At 40.7% G+C, this 23,379-nt stretch overlaps 3 protein-coding genes across 3 annotated transcripts in view; all 3 read right to left on the reverse strand.

Annotated features, from left to right (window-relative positions):
- The window catches only part of LOC118225773, a 218,164-nt gene extending 213,776 nt beyond the window's left edge, over positions 1–4,388 (reverse strand). The window contains exon 1 of the mRNA XM_035414675.1: positions 4,085–4,388. Within this exon, the coding sequence (XP_035270566.1) occupies positions 4,085–4,307 (223 nt within the window). The 5' untranslated portion in view covers positions 4,308–4,388. The remainder of the gene's footprint in view (positions 1–4,084) is intronic.
- Positions 4,389–10,635: 6,247 nt separating this feature from the next.
- On the reverse strand, positions 10,636–14,592 carry LOC118225174 (polymeric immunoglobulin receptor-like). Its single transcript, XM_035413258.1, has 7 exons — positions 14,295–14,592; positions 12,606–12,935; positions 11,749–12,063; positions 11,358–11,499; positions 10,954–11,063; positions 10,787–10,848; positions 10,636–10,660 (listed from the first exon to the last, which is right to left on the reverse strand). The coding sequence occupies exons 1-7, from the start codon at positions 14,413–14,415 to the stop codon at positions 10,655–10,657; spliced, it is 1,086 nt and encodes a 361-aa protein (XP_035269149.1). The 5' UTR covers positions 14,416–14,592; the 3' UTR covers positions 10,636–10,654.
- Positions 14,593–15,521: 929 nt separating this feature from the next.
- On the reverse strand, positions 15,522–21,236 carry LOC118225175 (CMRF35-like molecule 6). The gene is made up of 9 exons (XM_035413259.1): positions 20,988–21,236; positions 20,283–20,588; positions 19,751–19,880; positions 18,730–18,824; positions 18,483–18,535; positions 17,868–17,942; positions 17,347–17,406; positions 16,867–16,947; positions 15,522–15,982 (listed from the first exon to the last, which is right to left on the reverse strand). Exons 1-8 carry the CDS (start codon positions 21,094–21,096, stop codon positions 16,867–16,869), a joined length of 909 nt encoding a protein of 302 aa, XP_035269150.1. The 5' UTR covers positions 21,097–21,236; the 3' UTR covers positions 15,522–15,982.
- Positions 21,237–23,379: the final 2,143 nt, after the last annotated feature.

The raw sequence follows: 23,379 nt of genomic DNA on the forward strand, positions 1-23,379 counted from the left end.
CCGTGGCCAGAGCAGGATATCTATCATTATCATTTCCTGCATCTTTATGAATTATCTATTCACTATTAGTTGTTTTGTTTATTATCATGTATATGTATTATATTTCTAACTTTATAATACATATAATACAGGGATAAAAGTCAGCTTTCAGCCAAGAAATCTCTGGCCTATTGAATATGATACAACACAGGACCTCTGATGGGAATCCTCAGGTTCTTCACTTTGCTGAGCATCCAGACCTCTTCCCTTGTGCATATAAACCAATGAACTCTTCTTATACAGTTCAGTGATGTAAACAGAATTGCTGTCGGGACCGTCATCAAAATCATTGCTGCCCCCTATTGAGCTGACAGGGAACATTCACACATACATATATCAAGATAATTTGGGTTAAACAATGAAAACCCTTTAGCACAATGAAAAAAGGTCCTACAACCAGTGAAAGGAATGAAGGAAAGTTTATAAAGATAATTAAATGCAACTCCCATGAGTCACAGAGCCTTAAGATAAGTATCTTATATGATTTAAGGGGTTGATATTTCTTGGGCAAAGATCAAAACTGCGGAGTATTACGCCCAGAATTTGCTTTAATCCAACAACAAGCTGCTAATTACTCGTAATCTGATGCTTTACTTGTCTGTTAAAGGGTGATTTATTCTCCGGTCACATTACATCAGAAATAGCTAAGAATGGCATGAAGAATAAATGCCCCAAATGAATGCCCAAAGGCATTCAGTCAGTCAGATCTACTATTTCTATACTGTGCTGCAAAGCTTACAACTTCTTTAATATCAGCCTACACTGTTTAAATGCATTAAATATTGGCAGGTGAAACCTGTATGGTCATAATTACTGAATGTCCCGGTCTGTGTGAAATTAAACCATCAGTGGAATATGAGGAGGATCTGCGGATAGAGTTTGCTGTGCAAGAAGTTGCAGCTTCACTGAAGTTCTGACATTCAGGAACCAAACTCCCACAGAGTAACAGACAGCCAAACAGTTGTGATTATTCTTAGCGCTACTCAAATAGCAGAGTGTGAACCCTTTACCACAGACACCCTGTGTCTGTAATCACTGAAATGAAAGAGAAAGAGAGAAATCTCAGGGGAACGTACAGGTAGTAAAGATGCCATATGACAGCAGTTTCTGCTCCTAGTTACAACAGTAGTTACGGACTCTTGCTTTTTATATGTTTGAAGCAAAAAGAATGATCTGCTCAACTGATGAAAAAAGTGCAAATCCACCCAAATATACCTATTTTTTCTGCAGGCTACTGAGCTGTAAATCACATCATCAGCTGTTCCTGCTGGAGACTGGTTAGGAGAGTGTGTGGCCTGTACAGAAGAGGACATGCATACACAGTAATTTAGTCACTCAAAAATTAACTATACTGAGAGGTATACAAACATTTCTCGTTTCATGTTAAGTGGGTCAGACTAAACCTCAGTTTTAAACCCCTAGACCAAATAACTGCAGGAAACCTGAACAGCTCATTCTTATTTCTCAGACTTAAATAGCTGTTCCAGTGGTAATGCAGTTCTGTGGAGATTTAAACTCCAGCTCCACACTATAATTGACACCCTGTGTTTTGAGTGTGGACATTTGAAGAAGTAAATCAAGGTTAAAAGACTAGTGATCATACCTACATGTTCACCTTTCCTATTGTGTGCCAGTTTACCTACTGATATCTGCTGTCTGTGTACCTGACACTGAAATATGATGAACAGTCTCACCTGTGTATTTTGCAGGATGACTGAGCAGTACATGACCTCATCTGCAGGATTCTCAGATTGCTGGGACAGTAAGAGGGAACAAGTTTCTGTTACTGACCAGAGTTTACATCACATTACAATCATTTAGCCAATTAACTTATCCAGAGGGAAGAACAGTAGCTAGGGTTAGGATTAGGAACTTGTTACACAACTATACCTATAATTTTATCCAAGAAAACAAAATCTGAAAAAGACAGGATCTCTAAACATCTGTAGGAAGAAAGTAATGAGACTGAATATAGTGAGTGATTCTCTGCAAAGGCACTTTGTAAATGTGTGAGAAATCCAACCGCTACCCAACCTGTGACTGAGGTGGACTCATTCTGTGTGATGATGACCGTGTCTTGGTGAACACTGTGCTGTAGGCCACTTCATCCTCAGAGTCTACAGTCTGCTAGGAGAGAGACACAACGTGGAACTCATCATAATGGCTGGTCTATCTGTACAGACCTCTGCCTTTTAAACGGTACAGTAGGGCCATTCAACAGGTGGACCAGGAACAAGCAAGTGAGCTTATTTCGAAGAGAAAGGACATCAAGCTACAGAGTTAAGAAAAAGCAATATCTACATTTTACTATGAAATAAATCATAGTAGTCGTTCTGTGTGAATAGAGCTAGTGTCTATAGGCTTAGCTTCATGTTTGCAGATTCCCAGTTCTACATGTTCAACCAGAAACTTTGTGTGGCTCAAAGTATCCAATCTAAGATTGTTCTGAATTTTATTTAATTTGGTAAGTGCAGCTTTTCTGTATATGAACTTCTTTCACATGAATAAAAATCTTTCACACTTTGTCGTAGGCAGTAATTTTTTTCCACAGGACCACACCCCCGCAGTCACCATTTGTCCTTTTCCATTCTGTGGCTCAGCTCATATTTTGAATGATTTGTGTCTGACATTGACCCTCAGCTTTCTCGGCAGAGAGAAGAGTGTAAAAACCAACGTACTGTCACCTCGTTCCTCCTGTCCTCTCTTGCTCTTGCGTTCACCTTGACGCTCTCTGTAAGGAGACACACGATGAGCTGGGATAAGAGAGCACGATCAGGACAGAGCTGTGAGACAACCCCCCCCCCCCCCCCACCACCATGAGAGCCCCTACTGCCTGTGGAATTCTTGTGACTCAGTGTATTCAGTGTATTCACTAATGCTGTGCTGACGGATCATATACACAGCATCCAAATGATACTTCAACACCCAACATGCTTCATACGGATACTCACTGTGTTTCTTCCACAGCTTCCAGGTAATGGTAGCAACAGCTGCCGCCAGCAACAATATCCCTGATATCATCAGAACGAATGTGAGGTCTGAAAGACTGAACAATAGCAACAGGGTGCCTGAAATTTAAACTCAGCGGCATGCTTTAGGGTCATATATCCACATTACGGGATTCCAGTACTACTGCTGCTGAGAGAAATGAGAAGCTCTGCTCTGAAATTATACTGCATTTGAGCTGAATACCTGGTTTCATAACATTTTGTTTCATAAAAATATATTTGTAAAGATACAAAACTTATCTTCTTTTATCTTTTTATTTTCACCCCCATTTTAAAGGCCAACATTAGATTCAGTGGTCATGTTAACACACACTGTGCATTTATTGCACCACAGACACCATAACAAAATAATAACTCCTGTTTCTTTGAGCCAATCGTCTTTCGGTATCTGACACCGTGCTCTCTATTGATCATATTTACACAGCCTTAGAGTAGCTGTAGGAGGACGCCTCATTGACTTTGAAAGAGGAATGAATTCTGGGGCACATTGGTCAGGAAAAGCAGTCATTTCATTACAAAATGGTGCATTTATCATCTATGTTACTTTTAATATTATTATTGTTGTTATATTTATGATATTAATATGATATTAATATTAATATATATATTAATTATATAATTATTATTCATTATATTAATTATAAATAATATAAATAATTATTAATTTCTTTTTAAAAAGATACAAAGTTGAATATTTAGTAGGCTTCTCCTTCATACATATCTTACCTATTGTTGTAAGTGGTTGTGGATGGAATAGATGACCAAGCTATTGTGACTGTTAACTGCTTTGAGGTTGAAGGCTTGGTGGCTGTAGCTGATGTGGTTGCTGTGCTAACTGGAAGAGATGTGCTTAGTGCTCTTGATGTTACACGTTGGGTTGCTATGAAGTGTCAGAAGAGAAAACACCATTAATACCCGTCTGTTTTTCAAAAAAATTCACAACATGCCCTCACAGACAGGAAGTGACAAAAAAGACCATTTAATATTCTATGATAAAATGCATTGTTATACAGGTTTGTTTGGTTTGAGTTCCTTACTTGTGGTGACTGTGGTAGTAGTAGTTTTCTGAGTGACAGTGATGTGAACAGGGATCTGTAGTTTTCCAGTAGCACACCAATACCAGCCAGCGTCCTTTCTGTTCAGCTCCCTCATTGACACAATGAATACCTTTTTAGAACGGTCATCTTTGATCTCTGCTCTTCCAGATTTAGCAGAATTCACATCCACACAGGAGTCCTCAGCCCTGCACAACCTCTTCATGCTGCTTGGTTCTTTATAGCGACACTGCACACTGACATTGCCCCCTTCCACACCGGTCACCTCCTGCTGGTCAACCCAGAGTCCAGGATCTGAATAAAAACCATAGGTAAAAAGACAAAAATATAAAGTATTGTACCTTTTAGGTTTTCCCCAAAATAAAAATAAACTGTACTTTAAAGCCACTCAAAGTCCAAAGCAAATCATTTCCATATTCTCATGGATTCATGCTGGCAGTAGATTGCAAAGAAAGTATCATTAAAGTTGCCACCCCACACTCATTCTTTGTGTAGAGTTACAAACAAACATGGCAGCACTTTTATATGTTTTGGAAAATTCAGTGTTGCTAGGATAACCGCTAGGTTAACCCATTTACCCCCAGTGCAGCATTCTACAGTAGTACGTTCTGAGCAGCATATGATTGAAAATCATCAAGTGAAGATGCTGTTATTAAGAGGTTGGGAAGCAGGTCTCAGTGAGTGCAGTGTGCACTGCAGCCATCTTACCTGCACTGACAGACAGGTAGAGACGTGTGCCCTTATCTCCACCATCATCGATCTCTACACAACACCAGTAGTATCCAGTGTCCGACTCAGTCAGATTTTTTATGGTAACAGTGAAGACATGATGGGTGGGGTCATCAGTGATTGATGTGTCACCTCTGACTGTTGGAGAGTCAGTGCGTAGTGTAATATGACATATGTTCCAACCTGACCCCCAACACCAGTATTTCACATGCTTTTCATATTTCTTATCATAGTGACATGGGATGGTGACAGATCTTCCTGTCTGTACAGCTACATTACTCACTGTGGACACAGCGTCAGCACCTGCAGAGAAACACACACTTCATCAGTTTGGGTTCATTTTACCATCACAATGGAGTAAAACTCAGTCTATAAGGCAGCTGACTTCTGATTTGAGATCCCCTCTGTATCTGTTACTCTCTCTGCTTTCTCCCCTGTCTGAATAAAGTACATCCCATGCGTATCTGGTCCACATAAAGCAGTCTTGGTGAAATGTGGTGTTTAGCCCTCTGTGAGTGGTGTGCCCTTATTACTGAGTACAAACATCACCAACACACTTATTCACTCAAACACACCATGACAATAAGTGTAACCAACACATTGGGTCTCAGTAAAATTTTGGACTAACACGCCAACATATAGAACAAATTGTCACAATAATCTTGTAATTCAATTCATTCATTAATTTTCAAATGTTTCTTGAACATTCTGTTAAATCGTAGATTTTTAAAAATGATAATGCATTACACAAATGAAAAACTAAAACATAAGCACATTTGGTAATGGTCCCCTACACATCCTTTATAGTAATATTCTGACATTTTTTATTATTCCTTTACTTATACGTAGCCTCATAACATTGAAATCTCTTATATAAGACAGAACAGCAGTCACACACTCAATACCTTTAGAGACACAGAAGAAACATAAGAGTAACGTGGTACAAGAAAAACGTGGAACAATGGTACCAGCAAACAGTGTGATTAAATGCATTTACACTCAGGACCTGTGTTGCAGTTACCCTGCTTTTGCGTTCATTCAAAGAGACAAGTGTCAAGATTCAATTTCTTCAAGGATGTGTTCCATTACCACCAAGTCTAATAAACGCAGCTTTTCAACTGTAGAATTACATTCAATTACAATCACTTAGACAGTCTTATCCAGAGCAGCATACAGAAGTGGAGATGTACATCACTCTGGGGGAAATGGGTGTTTGCGGATGGGGAATTTAAAAGTATGTTTTGCTGGCTGCTGGGTGGCTCACAAGTAAAAGCGCCATAAGCACCACGGTCTCGGTTCAAATCCGACCCGCTCTGGTGCTGACAGTGGCCAACAGCCCTGCAGGGGCGGCACACAGCCGGTTATATGTACAAAGGGATATATGGGAGGGATTAAACTGACGGGGATAGCACTGTTTGTTGCTTGAGCGACCCCTATTGTCTGTCCAGGGGCCTGTGGCTGGCTCTCTGCGCATGCGTATAAATGGGTCTCTTCCACCCCTGCTCTGGCGAGTGTGCGCAGCTTGTGGTTGAGGTGTGAAAAGAAGCAGCTGGCTGGGACCGTGTGTTTCAGAGAACAACCCGAGACGAGTGTCTTCACTCTCCCGAGGTGGTGTCATTACCTGAACGGTGGATGTGCATCCACAGAGTCACTCTGTTTCTGGGTCAGGTGTCATTTGTACGTATTGACCGTTTTGCTGGATACAAGGCTAAGAATGCATAACTGTGTGCTGATAAATGTGGGATCTGCGTTGGACATTACTGGCCATTATTAGCATGCTGGCTAAAGCAATGAAAGCTAAATAGTTACTGTAGCTAACATCCACCATTCAGGAAATTACACCAGCAGCAGGGGCGTATTTGTGCAGTCTTGCACATGGTTTGTGAATTGGACATTCCAGATTTTGGAGGGGTTTTATGATAATTATAAAAAAGAGCCTGGAAATCACATAAGTTCAAGCCGAGCAAAGGTTAGGTAGGAGTTTCCGTATGATTTTTGAAAATCGGGCTCCAGAGATGAGGCCTAGGTGCAGCTATGGAGGTCCAGCCCCCTCTCGTGTGTAAGATGCAACTGTGTGTGAGTGACCTGGCAGTTATGAAATGGAGAGCACCATGGTACACTGCATCTACAACACATAGATAAGTAACAGCAGCATCTATACACAGAACGGCACCATAAATTAAGCCTAAATTTAAATTACAGGTTAAAAAAAAAAAAATATATATATATATATATATAGCAGCCTGTGCAAACTAATTCTTGCTTCCATGGAAAAAGGCCAATATATTTTAAAACATACTCTCTGGAAGGCAGTACCTGTACAGGTTGAGACTTTTAAATGCAATGATTTTTGAGGGGCAGCCCCAGAAAATATTGTGTGCAAAAGTGCACACAAACAGATGCCCATTCCTTCCACTCTCAGTTTTATCATTAAAAACTGAGGCTGTAGAACAGCACTATTTCCTTTGGTTAATTCTTGCTGCTCACCACAACAAAGAACATGGCACATTTTCCTGTGTGGTTGAAGCTATTTCTGTAAGTGTGCACACACAAGCTATTTCTGTGAGTGTTCACACTTACAGAACAATGTTATAGCAACTATAATCTTACTGATAAAACTTAGAGTTGTTGTAATTATGTGAAGTGTGAAAGGGTCATTGACTTTACTTAGAATATCACATATACTGATACGGGATATGAATCATGATCTTGCTTTTATTGTTTTTAGACAGTTCCAAAAACATATAAACTTTTAAAATGTAGGTTGTTATTCGTTGGGTTTGCGTTGCTTTTAGTGATTGCGAATGTGCCTTTGTAGCAGCATGTGCATTCTGGTTTTCCTGAGAGTAACACTGATATTTTCAGCTACTGTTCACTGTGCTGGAAAACTGTCAGCCAAATGATTGTAATGTAATGTAATGTAATGCATTCCCTTGTACAAGTACACAATGCACAAACTTTACATTTTATCAGTTCAGCTTCACGAAATAGATTTTTCTGCAGGAATTGGCTTCAAAGGCCTTAACGATAAAAGTATAAGGCTACGCAGTGCAACTGTCAATGAAAACATTTTTAAGGAAACAAAAAAAGAAACAACCATCAATTGCAGACAACTAAACTAGTTTTGTGCACCTTCATAAATTTTCTGACTGTGATTTTAATTCATTGTAAACTAATGTTGTAAGAAAGTTTATGAGTTTCACTCAGATTGCAAAAAATATTTGAACTTCAATCCTATTCATGTAAACTCCAGACTTCAGCATAATTCATTAATTTAAGTTTATGGTGCAGACAGTCTCACTGCTACAATGCTCCAGTATTCAGCACACAGTGTGAGAAACAAGTCCTACCTGCCAGTACAGGGAGGAAGAGGATGGAGAGGAAGAGTAGCTGAGGGGGAGCCATATGTGCATGCCGTGTGTAATTGTGCGTGTATGCTAGAGACTCCTGCTGCCTTTAGCATGAATCTGACTTCCTGTTCCGCCCAGTCTCCACCTCTTTGGCTCGTCATGCTCAGTAGCGTGTGTTCTCTGTGGCCAGAGCAGGTTAACTATCATTATCATTTCCTACACCTTTGTTGTGTATTATCTTTTTACTATTTTATTTTATTTTTTATTATCTATTATCATTTTTATGTATTATCTTTTTCCCTTTGTGAAGCATTTTATAATACGTATAGAACGGTGGATGGCGGTGGTGGTGCAGTAGATAGACCTGTCACCCCCCAGCGAGAAGGTCCTGGGATGAAGACCCACCTGGGGCCCCCCCGTGTGAAGCCCACATGTCCCCCCCGCCCCCCATATCCACAGCCACGGCAACGCCCAGGCAGCCCCCCCACCCCCCCAAGGCCCTCCCCCACAGCCCATGGGGAATGAGCAAATGGTATGTGTGCCCTACAAAATATTGGCAAGATGTCCAGAGTGTATTACTGCCCGCCAAAAATAGAGATGTTGGTTATTTTTCCTCTGTTCTTAAGAACAGGGCACAATTACACTTAAGAATGCACTGGTTCCCGCTTAAGACTGGCCTGAAACGGACCAGAAGCATTCTGGTTACTCTCCGTTCGCAAACGGGGCTATGCTGTCATCAGAGATATATCTGATCTGTCGCCGGACTGTCAATATGCCAATGGGAGCATCAGAATATTCACAAATGCGTGGAACAACACATCAAATATATCCATGACCACAGCAAGTAAGCGTAACAGTTACTAGGTTTTACTCTCGTGATAATCTGACTCCAAATGAAATTAGAATTTAAAATTAGGGTTTAACTATACGTGGAACTTGGGAGTGGTTACACTCGACTCTATCTTGTGCCATCATTCCTCAATATATGCTCCCGGGTTTAACACTATTGTTAAATCTCAGTTCGGTGAAGGCCCCAGAGGGTAGGAGGCTGACCACCATAATACATGCCTTCCTTTGTGCATAAATAGTTATGAGCCCAGGACAGTGTGTATCTATCGGGCTCCTTAAGGCAAATTTGACAAGAACCGGCGTATAACGCCCATGGGACCTCTTAAGCCAAAACACCAGAACCAATACAACACCAATCCCGTTAGCGGGCAGATCGTGGTCGCCTATCTAACTTGAGGACCTCACTAAAGACTTTCGCTGTACTAGACCCCTGATCAGTAGGTCCTAGTCATAATTGTCCCCCTGAGTATTTAATCGGAATTTTGGCTGAAAAGAAGATAAAATGGACTAGAGTCATGAAGACCACGCAAGTTAAAAATAAGAAGAATTTATTTAACAGGCAGGTAGGTCATTAGCTTCAAATTCACCATCAATTATAAAATACGGAAGGTTTAAAAACATAAATACAGAGTAAAACGTTCTTACCCAGCCTGTTCAGCTACACACGAAATCAGAGTCTGCGCAGTGTGGGAAGTCGATTGCCATCTTCCTCGACAGGATTGTCTCTCTTCCTTTTAGGCCAAATCCCGCGTTTGATCGAGGCGGCATTGCCATAATTTAACCTGGCCGAATCATAAATCTGGAATTTCGGCCCCCACCATTTGGAGGCTGCTGTTAAAACAATTAGTGGGGATATCGGGAAAAGGAGATGATTACCAGAGAGGACATTCCATTGTGATAGTTTTTCCCTGAGTTTCTGAAACTGATAATGTTTTATTAAATGTTATTTGGTATGAAACATATTTCATTCAATTTCTTGAATTTCCCTGAATACGCCCATACCAAACATGTCCAGGGGATGTAATATTTACATGCAATCCATGTTATTATTACATAAGGAATAATACAGTAATACAATGAAAACATGTGCATGGTTTGTACGGTTTCCTGGGGTTTGTAAATATGATAAACGGATGGTTTAGAGTCCAGATCCAGAAAAGAAATAAAAAGTGTAATGACAGAGGGGACCACATAAGGGCACTGTGGTACTGTCAAGCGCAGTTGCCCCACCATTTTGCCAAAGGCCTGATGATCTTTTTACCCTTAATGGCCCCCAACACACACACCCCCACAACCATAAACAAAGAGACTAGTTCCCCTTATCTTAGTCTGTCCAGATGGCAACATTCCAGAGAGCCAAATGGCCTGCTCATCCCGAGGAAGTCCGAGTAACTTATTGTTTTATCACACGGCTCTGGGTTCTTTGAGGTCCAGGATGAGTCCCAGCCTGCAGGCTCGTTCAAATGCCAGCCTTTTCTGAGTCCCAGTTTGACTCCCCTCTACACAATACAAATAGGATAAGAACTGTGGTAATACGGTGATTAGTGCAGATATTGAGGCGTTAAAGCTGAGGCAGGAACGATTCTGGCGACATCAGGGTTGGTCTGATGACATCAGAGCGACTCTACATCTAATAAAAAAGGGAAAAACACAATTTCGTCATGCAATTTTTTATAAGGACAGGGAAATCCTGTACTTTTATCAAACGATCTTTGAGTACCACATCAATGGTCATACTGTAGATTGCAGGGCTCACCGGTGTTATTTTTATGGAGTAACGTCCCACGTCTTCTCTGTTCTCTCTCGAGTGCTGTGCCCCTACGCCATCAAACACACAATAAAATAATCGTTAAATAGAACCAATTATACTGGGCACATAAAGGCTTGTGATTAAAGAAATAATAGAAGGGTCACACGACTTACTGCGGTATCGCCAAATCTTCCAAAAGGCGACGGCGGAGCATATGAGGAACATCAAGGCAACCCCGGTGTGGCGTAGCGGCCCCAGAGTCCGTTCCAAGCTCGTCGGTGCACTACGCAGAAGAGACTGGTTTGAGTGTCATTCAGTGAGCGCACCACAGATTATGTTCCTGTATTATCTCCTCAGTAGCACAATGGAACTTATTTCCAAGCCTCTGGTTGAACATCAGTGTGTTCCCTGCAGGCAGCAAAAGCACTGAATGAGCTCCAGTGCAGCTGCTGTCTCATGGAGAACCTGCCTGCTTACAGGAAGTGGGAAAGATGCTCACAGACACATCAGAGGGCTGTACATAGACTGGCCTCACTCACTGAAAGAGGAAACGCTAAGGGGAGAACACAAAACTTACCCGGAACGCTGCTGGCTTCCATGTTCCGGACAACTGGTCTTCTGGACAGTAGAAGGTGCTTCTGTTGTGATGATCAGTGTGTATTTCTTGTGGGCTTTAGAGGGAGATGTAATGGCATCTGTCAGCAAGCTCGAAGTCCAGACTGAAATTTTAATGGAAATAGATAATAATAATAATTCTGTTACAAAAGCACTCCCCCCACCCCCCTCGCCCCCTTGACAATAATATATATCAATGAATGCTTCATGAAGATTCCCTCCATCTTTTATTGTGTTATTTTGCAACAAGCCATTACAACCCTGTTTTTCAACCCTCACTGCGAGGGCGTGACAGAAAAGTCCATTTAAAATTTTATGATAGAATGCATGCAGACTTGTTTTAAATTCCTTACATGTGGTGACTGTGGTAGTTGTAGGTTTCTGAGTGACAGTGATGTGAACAGGGATCTGTAGTTCTCCAGCAGCACACCAATACCAGCCTGTGTCCTCCCTGTTCAGCTCCCTCATAGTCACAATGAAGACATTTTCAGAGCGGTCGTCTTTGATCTCTGATCTTCCAGATTTAGCAGAATTCACTTCCACACAGGAGCCCTCAGCCCTGCACCACTTCTTCGTGCTGCTCGGATCATTATAGTGACACTGTACACTGACACGGCCCCCTTCCACACCGGTCACCTCCTGCTGGTCAACCCAGAGTCCAGGAGTGCCTAAACACCACAGAATAAAAAATATATATACCTGTAGCAACTTCTTAAAAAATCACAGTGTGGCTACTACTGGGGTTAGGCTTTTTCAGTACAAACACTTTGGCAAAACAACTATGTCCAATCCATCAATTTTCTTTGTTCACTGAAATATCATGTTCGTATGGTTTCAGTAATCTACAGAGGAAAGGTATCTCTCCAAACAATTCAGGCGTTCATATGTGCACATAAGCACGGTCAAACACTGTTTGCTAAGTTCGCCCAGTAAGCAATGCCTGTTTCCACTTCCTGTGTGGTAAGCTTAAGTGCACCTGTACCCCTATACGCCACCCAGTGTTTAAAAGTAAAAGTGCACACAAACAAATAACATATTAAGAAGCGAAAATAAGGAATGTCTCCAACAATAAGCTTACATCTGTGAAGTCTAGTGTAGTGTATATATATTTAAACATATATTTTTTATCAAATCAAAGGGCAGGTGCTTGGGTAAAGGTAATGATATTACGAAGTTAGAATACACATTTCACTGAGTGCAGCCATCTTACCTGCAGTGACAGACAGGTACAGATATTTGCCTTCATCTACAGTCAAATGACCCCCGATCTTTACAGCACACCAGTAATATCCAGAGTTCTCTGTCTTCAGCTTCGCCATGGTAACAGTGAAGACATGATGGGTGGGGTCATCGGTGATCGACGTTTCACCTCTGACTTTTCGAAACTTGGTGCGCACCACAATATAACACCCACTCCACAATGACCCCTGGCACCAATACTTCTCATTACTTTCATATTTCCTATCATAGTGACATGGGATGGTGACAGATCTTCCTCTCTGCACAGCTACGTTGCTCACTGTGGACACAGCGTCAGCACCTGTAGAGAGAAACACACGCTTCGTCAAAGACTCGACTTGAATGTGACATCAGAGCTCTTTCCTTTGCGATGCATCTATAGCACCGCGCCAGCAGTGAATATAAGTGTTCAGATCCAGAAGCCTGGACAGACGCTCACATTGTTGCTGTTATACCAATATGAGCTGCAGGTAGGCTTAATGATGCCAGATTAAAATCGACAAAATAATTGCATAATGAATTCGACACTCCGTCATTTCTCCTGTAACGTCTGTAACGAGCGTGTGCTGACGTGAAGGACGCATGTTATTTGACTTTTCAGAGACTTTGGGCTGCCCTCACTGGGTTGCAGCAAAGTGAAAAGCACTGTTCACCTTTGAGGACTGTGTGGGTGGTATGTTGCGGTTCTGTTTTCCAGCGACAATGCAGAGGAGGTTTTCCTGAGTGAAACGTAATTCTGTCGGATTTAAATATTTTTTTAAAAACCATGACAAAAAATGAAAAAAAAAAAAAACCTCCCGCTTGCATTCTGTCCCACCCATAAGGGTTAGGCTAATAACCATTTCATCAAATGAGTAGGGGGAGTTCGAACCGTCAGCTGATTCCGCCGAAGCCTGGCTCGACTCTCACGTGCTGCCCGAATGCGGTGCCCAGTCTCAGTTAAGCGACAGCATTACTTCCTGTGGTTAATGCTTTCTGCTCAACACAGCAAAAAATGTCACGATACATTTTACTGTGGTGCTGAAGCCATTTCCGCGAAGGCATTCGCACGTACGGAAAAGTATTATCGTAGCTTCTCTTTCAGGTAGAACTGAGAGCTAAATTCTAATTAAAGCCAATGATCTTTCCGTCCATCACTTTTAGAAAAAGTAATGCAATGTAATGTACTGATATAATGTACAACTATACAATTTACAAACTGTACATTCCTATCTGTTTACCTTCATGAAAAGGTCTGGTTTTGCAGTAGTTTTAATGACTTTGACGAGAAGAAACATGAATATGCAGTGTAAGGGGTAATGCAACCTTTTTAAAGAAAAAACTGCCATTAATTCCATACAAGTAAACAGTTTCATGTGGCTTCATAAATTATTTTTAAGACTGATTTTTATTCATCATAAATTAATGGATAACAGGAAGTGAATTTGCCATGGGCAAGTAAAAACAGAAGCTTATGAATTCCAGGTATGTAGCAAGGGTCGATTTATGTTCATGAGTTGCACTCTGATTGCAAAAAAATATTTCAGTTGTATCATAATCATGTTCTATTCATGTAAACTACAGACTTCAGTAAAATCCATTAATTCAAGTTCAAGACACAGAGAGTCTCGCTGACACAGTGCTGCGGTATTCAGTATACAGTGTGAGAAACGAGTCCTACCTGGTAATACAGCGGGAAGTGTGAGGAAGATGATGGAGAGGAAGAGTAGCAGAGAGGGAGCCATGTGTGCTTGATGGGTGTCGGTGTGCGCGCGTGTGTGTGTGTGTGTGTGTGTGTGCATATGTATGCGTGTCTGTTAGAACCTCAAGATACCTATAGCATGATTTTCACTTCCTGTCCCTCTCAGTCCCCACCTCGCAATCCTCACTTGCTCTGTAGTCTCTGCTCTCTCAGTGGCCAGAGCAGGAAACCATCATTATCATTTCCTACATCGTTATGCATTATCTTTTCCCCCATTGTGAAACACCTTGTAAAACATATATAAAACAGGGATAATAAATAATAGGGATGAGTGACCCCTACCAGTCACTGAGTTTGTTGATAACAACTGATTGAACAATGCAGAAGGTGAGAGGAGGACAATAGTTACAAATAAATTGACGTTTGAATGATCTTGCAGAACCTTAAAAAAGTCATGTAGTTTAACAGCAATGACTGATAATTGAACTCACTTCATAATGGTTATTCCATAAAATAACAGGAATTATACAGTAAATTTATTAAATGGTTTTTCAACATTATGTTTTACAGTGTACTGTATTTTAGCTGTTGTGAGTTGTGCATTGCAGGGCCCCTTGAAAAAAGACCATGATCTCAAAGGTCATAAAAATATTAGCAGTTAACTAATGATAGGCTATATGTGGATTTTGCCAGTATTTACATTAAGCCTGATTGTTAACTTGCACTTTTTTGTCCTGTTTTGGAGATCACCATGGTTACAATACTGTTGATACACTTTCTTTGCACCATCATGCCAGCTCTTGGCATTTGTTTTGAACTAACATACCATATTTTTAATTTTTATCTTATTATATTCAAAGAAACTACATTGGCAAAAAAGACACATGGCAATACAGATGATAAACAACAGATACAAACTTAAACAAGAACCAGATTTACAAAGGATCAGGCCCTGGTTATAAAATTAATTGCTCACCAATGTCATTCCTCATTTACTAAAAGTTTAAAATGGGTCAATTTGACCCAAACCAAACACATGGGTTAAATATCACGTATTTTTCAGTAGCCCGTGTAGCATGAAGCTTTGCAGTCAGGAAATCGCCGGCTGATTGAATACGATGTCAGCTCAGGACGTCTGAGTGTGTTGTGGCTATCGTAGCCCCGGCTAACTCTTCACCGGAAGAAATTAGGCCCAGACGAAATCAATCGCAGTTATCCTTTTAATACCTGAACAGTCTAACGGAGGCATGCGCTACTCTCCCAAAAGCAAAGAAAATAAAGGTAATCTCCTTATTCCTTTATTTACATATAACTACAAACACCTAATTAAGAAAAAATAACAACTCGTTAAAATTCAGAGATTGCAATTGTGGTTTGCGATTCACTGACCTATACCATGTTTTTATTTATTTATTCATTTATTTTTTCAATCTCCAAGCAGAAAGTTGAGCATGTCCAATCGGTCCAGCAGCGGGCATCAATCCATCACCAAGTAAGAAAACTGATGGTGTCTTTTTTTGTCCAGCAGAGGGCAGCAGAGTCCAACATTTGAAATGGGGTGAATGACTGAGTTTGACGGGAATCCTCCAGTTACTCACGGCCACCTCCCTCGTGCACGCAGATAGAATTCCCGTTGGGACCGTCATCTTTAATTACATTGTCGCCCCCTACTGGACAGACAGAGGACATTCTTGCATAGATATCAATATATTCTAAGTGTCTTAAAAAAAAGAGTGAAAGAAATGAAGGAACGTTTGTAAAGATATGAGGGACTAAAAAGGTCCATGAGTCACAGAGCTTTAGGATATTTATCCAATACCGTTCAGGGAGTGGATATTTTTTTTTGGTGAAGAGCAAAACTGCAAAGTATTATACACAGAATGTCCTTTAATTAGCAGCTTGCTGCAGATTAGTCTTAAACAGTTTAATTGTCTCTTAAAGAATGATTTATTATCACACCAAATTACGTCAGAAATAGCTATGAATGGCATGAAGAAAAAATGTTAAAATTTAAATAAATATTAACACCCAAAGGCATTGAGTCAGTCAGATCAACTATTTCTATACTGTGCCGCATGACTCACAAGTTCTTTAATAACAGCCTACACTGTTGTATAAAAACAAATGTATTAAATATTGGCTCATGAAACCTGTGTGGTCATAATTACTAAATGTCCTGGTCTGTGTGAAATTAAACAACAGTGCAATATGAGGAGGATCTACAGATAGAGTTTGTCATGCAAGAAGTTCCTGCTTCACTGAAGTTCTGATATTCAGGAACCAAAACCCCACAGAGTGACAGACGGTCAAACAGTTGTGATTATTTTCAGCACTATTCAAATAGCAGCTTTTACCACAGCCACCATGTCTCTGTAACCATCTAAATCAAATAGAGAGAGGGAAATCACAGGGGAAAGTAGAGGTAGTAAAGATGCGATATGACAGAAGTTTCTGCTCCCGATTGCTGTAATCAGTATTACGACACTTCTTATATAGTGGAAGCAAAAAGAATGATCAAAAAAAAATCAAATGCACATCCAGGAAAACTTACCTATTTTGTATGCTGGCCCAATAAGCTGTAAATCACATCATCGGCTGTTCCTGCTGGAGACTGGTTAGGGAAGTGTGTGGCCTGTACAGAAGAGGACATGCATACACAGTATTGTAGTCACTAACAATGAACTTTACTGAGAGGTATACAAACATTTCCCTTTCAATATTCTGCGGGTCAGACTAAACCTCAGTTTTAAACCCCTAGACCACATAACGGCATGAAACCTGAACAGCTCATTCTTATTTCTCAGACTTAAACAGCTGTTCCTGTGGTATTGCAGTTCTGTGGAGATTTGAACTCCAGCTAAGCACACTGTAATTGACACCCTGTGTTTTGGGTGTGGACAGAAAAGAAGCAAATCAAGGTCAAAGGACTAGTGATCATACCTACATGTTCACCTTTCCCATTGTGTGCCAGTTTACCTGCTGATATCTGCTGTCTGTGTACCTGACACTGAAATATGGTGAACAGTCTCACCTGTGGATGTTGCAGGTTGACCGACCTGTACATGACCTCATCTGCAGAGCGCTCAGATGACTGGGACAGTAAGAGGGAACACGTTTCTGTTACTGACCAGAGTTCACATCACATCACAATCATTTATCAGATGCTCTTATCCAAAGTGAAGAACAGTAGTGGAGAACATCAGTGTTATTCTCAGGAGTACCAAAATGCAATATCAACAAAAAGGTACAGAGGCCCATTTATAATCACTTATAATCATTCATAATCCTATTTATAATCAACTGTAATATTTGCCTAATTTGTTTGTTTGGCAAATATTTAATTGTAACAAAACATGGTACAATTAAAAGATAACTTCTTACACAGCTATACCTATAATTTTATCCAAAAGGAAATCAAAGGAAAGAGAAAAAAGAAAGGACCTCTAAACATCTGTAGGAAGGAAGAAATGAGACTGAATATTTGAATATTGACAGAGTGATTTTCTGCAAAGTCCCTTTGTAAATGTGTGAGAAATCCAACCGCTACCCAACCTGTGACTGAGGTGGACTCATTCTGTGTGATGATGACCGTGTCTTGGTGAACACTGTGCTGTAGGTCACTTCAGTCTGCCAGGAGAGAGACACAACGAGAAACTCATCATAATGGCTGGTCTATCTGTACAGACCTCTGCCTTTTAAATGGCACAGTAGGGCCATTCAACAGGTGGACCAGGTACAAGCAAGTGAGGTCATTTCGAAGAGAAAGGACATCAAGCTACAGAGTTAAGAAAAAGCAATATCTACATTTTACTATGAAATAAATCATAGTAGTCATTAAGATGGCTGCCCATCTGTGTGAATAGAGCTAGTGTCTATAGACTTAGCTTCATATTTGCAGATTCCCTGTTCTATATGTCCAAACTAACTTAAGATTGTGCTGAATTTTATTTAATTCGGTAAGTGCAGCTTTTCTGTATATGAACTTCTTTCACATGAATAAAAATCTTTCACACTGTTGTAGGCAGTAATTTTTTCCACAGGACCACACCCCCACAGTCACCATTTGTCCTTTTCCATTCTGTGGCTCAGCTCATATTCTGATTGATTTGTGTCTGACATTGACCTTCAGCTTTCTCGGCAGAGAGAAGAGTGTAAAAACCGACGTACTGTCACCTCGTTTCTCCTGTCCTCTCTTGCTCTCGCGTTCGCCTTGACGCTCTCTGTGAGGAGACACACGATGAGCTGTGATAAGAGAGCTGTGAGACACCCCCCCCCCCCCCCCCATGAGAGCCCCTACTGCCTGTGGAATTCTTGTGACTCAGTGTATTCAGTGTATTCACTAATAGTGTGCTGATCATATACGCAGCATCCAAATGATCATTTGACACCCAACATGCTTCATATGGATACTCACTGTGTTTCGTCCACAGCTTCCAGGTTACTATGGCAACAGCCGCCGCCAGCAACAGTACCCCAGATGTCATCAGGACGAATGTGAGGTCTGAAAGACTGAACAGCAGCACCAACAGGTCGTGCGATTTAAAGTGAGCGGGACGCTTCTCTGTCACATCACCGCACCACAGCATGCCGGCATTACTGATACCGGGAGAGATGAGAACCTCTGCCCTGAGATTATGCTTGCGTGAATAGAACTGAACAGACGTTAATATAACGTTTTTTCTTTATTTACTTTCTCCCCATTTTATAAATGCCCAAATGAGAGTGGACACAAGCCTGTCTCAACTTTTTTTTTAAAAAAAGATCAGTTCAGAGGAGTACAGACAAGCAGAGAAAACTGCTGATGGGATCAATAAATACGTGGGTGTATGAGGGACAACAACACATGTGAAGCAGCGTCCAGCAGAGACGCGGCTCCCCATTAATTATGCAAACCATGTCCCAGGATGCATAGGGGCATGTACGGCGTTGGAATGCTGGAGAGGCCTCGCTCGTTGGCTATACCTACAGTTACCATGGCTGCAGGAGACCTTACTGATTTGGAAAGATTCTGATTTTGGTGATTCTTTCAGCCTATCTGTCAGGAACAGTAGCCATTTTAATAAATAAAATAATAATGGTGGTCCAAAACCCTATTATTTCTTAACCATGTCACATGTTACTACTAACAATGACAACAACAGCAACAACAATTACAATAATGAGAAGGCTTATTACTAATTATTATTAGTATTATTATTATTATTATTATTATTATTGTTATTGTTGTTGATGTTGTTGTTGTTGTTGTTGTTGTTGTTGTTGTTGTTGTTGTTGTTGTTGTTGTTGTTGTTGTTTGTTTGTTTGTTTATTTAGATCCCCATTAGCTACTGTGTTGTACTGTGTTGTTGTTGCTGTTGATGTTGTTGTTGTTGTTGTTTCAAATTTTTTTTTCCGTGAAGTTGAACATTTAGCCGCTTCCTTTACACGAACGTTACCTGTTCTCGTTGGCGGCCGTTGGTGGTAAAGATGAGAGAGACCCTGTGGCTGCGGTCCGCTTATGAGATGAGGGCTCGGTGGGTGTTGCTGGTGTGACTGCTGAGCCAACCGGAAGAGATGTGCACAGTGCTGCAGATGCAGTGCACCAAAAATCATTTTCGTTTCTTGCATTTAACATTCGCAATGGTTGCACCCTAGCGTTGGAATCAATATATTAAACAATGGATGTTTCAATGAAGTTGTTCTCCATATTTTATGGAATTATTTTGTGTGTGTGTGTATGTGTGTGTGCTGTAGCACTGTGGTAACACAAAAGAAGAACAGAACTCCCCACTTGCTCTCTACACACCAGTGGCACTCCACAGTCTGCACAGCACTGCAAGACAGCACTAGCAGCAGTTGGTGAAAAAAACTCCACAGCATGCAATCTACTTCCCTCTGCTTTTCAACTCTCAGAGAGAGTGGCAGAACAGACATTTAAAATTCTATGACAGAATGCATCCTTATACAGGCTTGTTTTGCGTTCCTTACCTGTGGTGACTGTGGTCGTTGTAGTTTTCCTAGTGACCGTGATGTGAACAGGGATCTGTAGTTCTCCAGCAGCACACCAATACCAGCCAGCGTCCTCCCTGTTCAGCTCCCTCATCGTCACAATGAAGACCTTTTTAGAGCGGTTGTCTTTGATATCTAATCTTCCAGAATTCACTTCCACACAGGAGCCCTCAGCCCTGCACCACTTCTTCATGCTGCTCGGTTCATCATAGTGAAACTGCACACTGACATGGCCCCCTTCCACGCCGGTCACCTCCTGCTGGTCAACCCAGAGTCCAGGAGTGCCTGAACACCACAGAATAAAAACAAAATTATAAAGCACATATGTTTTTAAAATATAAAACGCATCTATGAATTTCCTCCCTAAATCTCGAAATCAAAATTAACTGTCATTTGCAAAAAGTCATTTGCAGACTAAAGCAAAATAATTTTCATACTCTTATGGATACAGTGAGTGGGATTGCAAGAATTATATTGGCACCACACTCATTTTTTATGCAGAGTCAAAATAAACCAATGGTTTTGCAGAGTAGCAAAGATATTTTTAAACTCGCATGCCTGTCTCATTTTTTTTTTTACAAGTTTTGTGCTGCTACTAGAACCGCTAGGATATCACTGGGGGAAAGTGGAGACGCTGTTATTAAGAGGTTGGGAAGCAGGTCTCACTAAGTGAAGCCATCTTACCTGCAGTGACAGACAAGTACAGATATTTTCTTTCATCTACAGTCAAATGATCCCCGATCTCTACAGCACACCAGTAGTATCCAGAGTCCTCTGTCTTCAGCTTCGCCATGGTAACAGTGAACACATGATTGTCGGGGTCATCAGTGATTGACGTTTCACCTTCAACTTTTGGAGAGTCAGTGCGCACTACAAAAGAACATGTACTCCAATTTTTCCCCCAACACCAGTATTTCACATGCTTTTCATATTTCCTATCATAGTGACATGGGATGGTGACAGATATTCCGCTCTGTACTGCTACATTACTCACTGTGGACACAGTGTCAGCACCTGCAGAGAGAAACACACACTTCATCAGTTTGGGTGAGACTGTAGGGCAGCTGGGTCTCAGAGCAGGCATTAACACTCCCCCACCATGTGGTTGGGGGTTTGATCCCCAACCTGTTTCTTCCTCTGCTTTCTCTCATCTGAATAAAAGTACAAAAAAACGAGGGGGGGGGGGGCACTCCCTGGTCCTGCTTTAAAAAATGTTGTGCACTAAAATCACCAAGAACAGCCTGACTCTCATCTGGTCCACAGCAAAGCCATCTTGGTGAAACGTGGTGTTTTGCCCTCTGTGAGTGGTGTGCCCTTATTGCTGAGTACGAACCGAAGGGAATATCACTGATGCCTGAATTAATTCTGCTACACCATAACAATAAGTGTAACCAGCACATTGCATCTAGGTAAAATATGGTCTAACACACAAAGACATTGTAATAAATGCCTCATTTGAGAGGTTGTTGTGATGATCCCCCGAGAAATTAAAGTGTTAGATTGTCAGAATCGAACAATTACTCAAGACCTAAAATATAACTGATTTTCAGCATAAGAGCAACTAAACTCTGTCCCTGGAGTTCAATTTCAAATGTTTATTGTAAATTACAGGAGATCGTGGTCTTTAAAAAATGATAATAATGGCATCATACAAATGAAAAATTAAAACAAAAACACTGTTATTCAGTCTGAAAATAGAAATTCACCTGTGGCCAAAGTCTGAATATTAAATATGATGTCATTACTTATTAATGGTCTCCTACATCATTGGCAGTAATACGTTTTAATTTTTTTTTTTTATTTTATTGATGCACGCTTCTGCATAAAAATAAAACGAGGCCAGGTCAAGAAGCGGCAGTCACACACTCAATACCATCACAGACACACAAGAAACACTCACAAGAGTAAAGTGTTATAGTATAAAAGAAATGGTACAAGGAAACAGAAACAGACTAAAAGCATTTACACTTCTCAGTTTCTGTATTGCAGTTACCCTGCTTTTGAGATCGTTCAAGGTGAGTGTCTAGATCCAGTTTACATACAGAAATGTGCTCCAGTACTGAATACAGTTCTGATAATTAAAAGCAGTTTCCTACAGTTGCAGTTTTATGTTACATTACATTACAAACACTTAGCAGACACTTATATCTTATAGCATGGCAGCTAATATGAATTTCCAAATGAGAAAAAAAAAACAAAACAACTTGATTCTCAAGAAAACCCCCAGATTTGCATGTGATTGTCTTAGCATGCCAGCTAATATGAATTTCCAAATGAGAAAAAAAAACAAAACAACTTGATTCTCAAGAAAACCCCCAGATTTGCATGCAATAGTCTTAGCAAGACAGCTGATATGAATATAAAAAGACAATTTGTCATCCAATCAGTGGTCAGAGATATTTTTGGAACGTACTCTCTGGATGGCAGTACCATCACAAGGTGGCAACTTGTTAAGGCCCATAAAAGTCCGAGTGGCAGCCCCAGATCTGTGCAAAAGTGCAGACAAACGCATGCGATTTCCTTCCACCGTTTCAGGTTTATCATTTTCGAAGCTACAGAAGAGCATTGTTTCCTGTGTTCTCTGCTCATCACAGTAAGGGACACTTTATTGTGCATTTTACCGAATCCCTTTCAGTGAGAGCATATTTGTGCTTGAAGTACGGAGCACAATTATATCAACTTATCCTTTCGGTAAAATTGGAGCCATTATAATCATGCAGTGTATGTAAAGCATGAGAAGGTCAATGAATGTCACGCATAACGATTTGAGACATGGTCATGCTTTAATTTCTTCCAAAGTAAAATTTACTACTACAATAACAACTTGCTGTTTGTCAGGTTAACATTACATTTAGCAATTGTAAATCACAAAATGTTGTGATTTACAAATGTAGTGCCTTTTTGATGATACCACATTCTTGTATTCCTGAGTGTAACACTGGTGTTCTCACTTCGGAAAGTGTCTGCCAAATTATTGTAATGTAATGTAACATAATGTGTTCTCTTGCACAACTACAAAATGCACAAACATTACAATTTTAGCTGTTCAGCTTCATGAAAAGAACTTTTTTTGTAT

Source organism: Anguilla anguilla, chromosome 4 (assembly GCF_013347855.1).
Source record: "Anguilla anguilla isolate fAngAng1 chromosome 4, fAngAng1.pri, whole genome shotgun sequence".
Classification (NCBI taxonomy): Eukaryota; Metazoa; Chordata; class Actinopteri; order Anguilliformes; family Anguillidae; genus Anguilla; species Anguilla anguilla.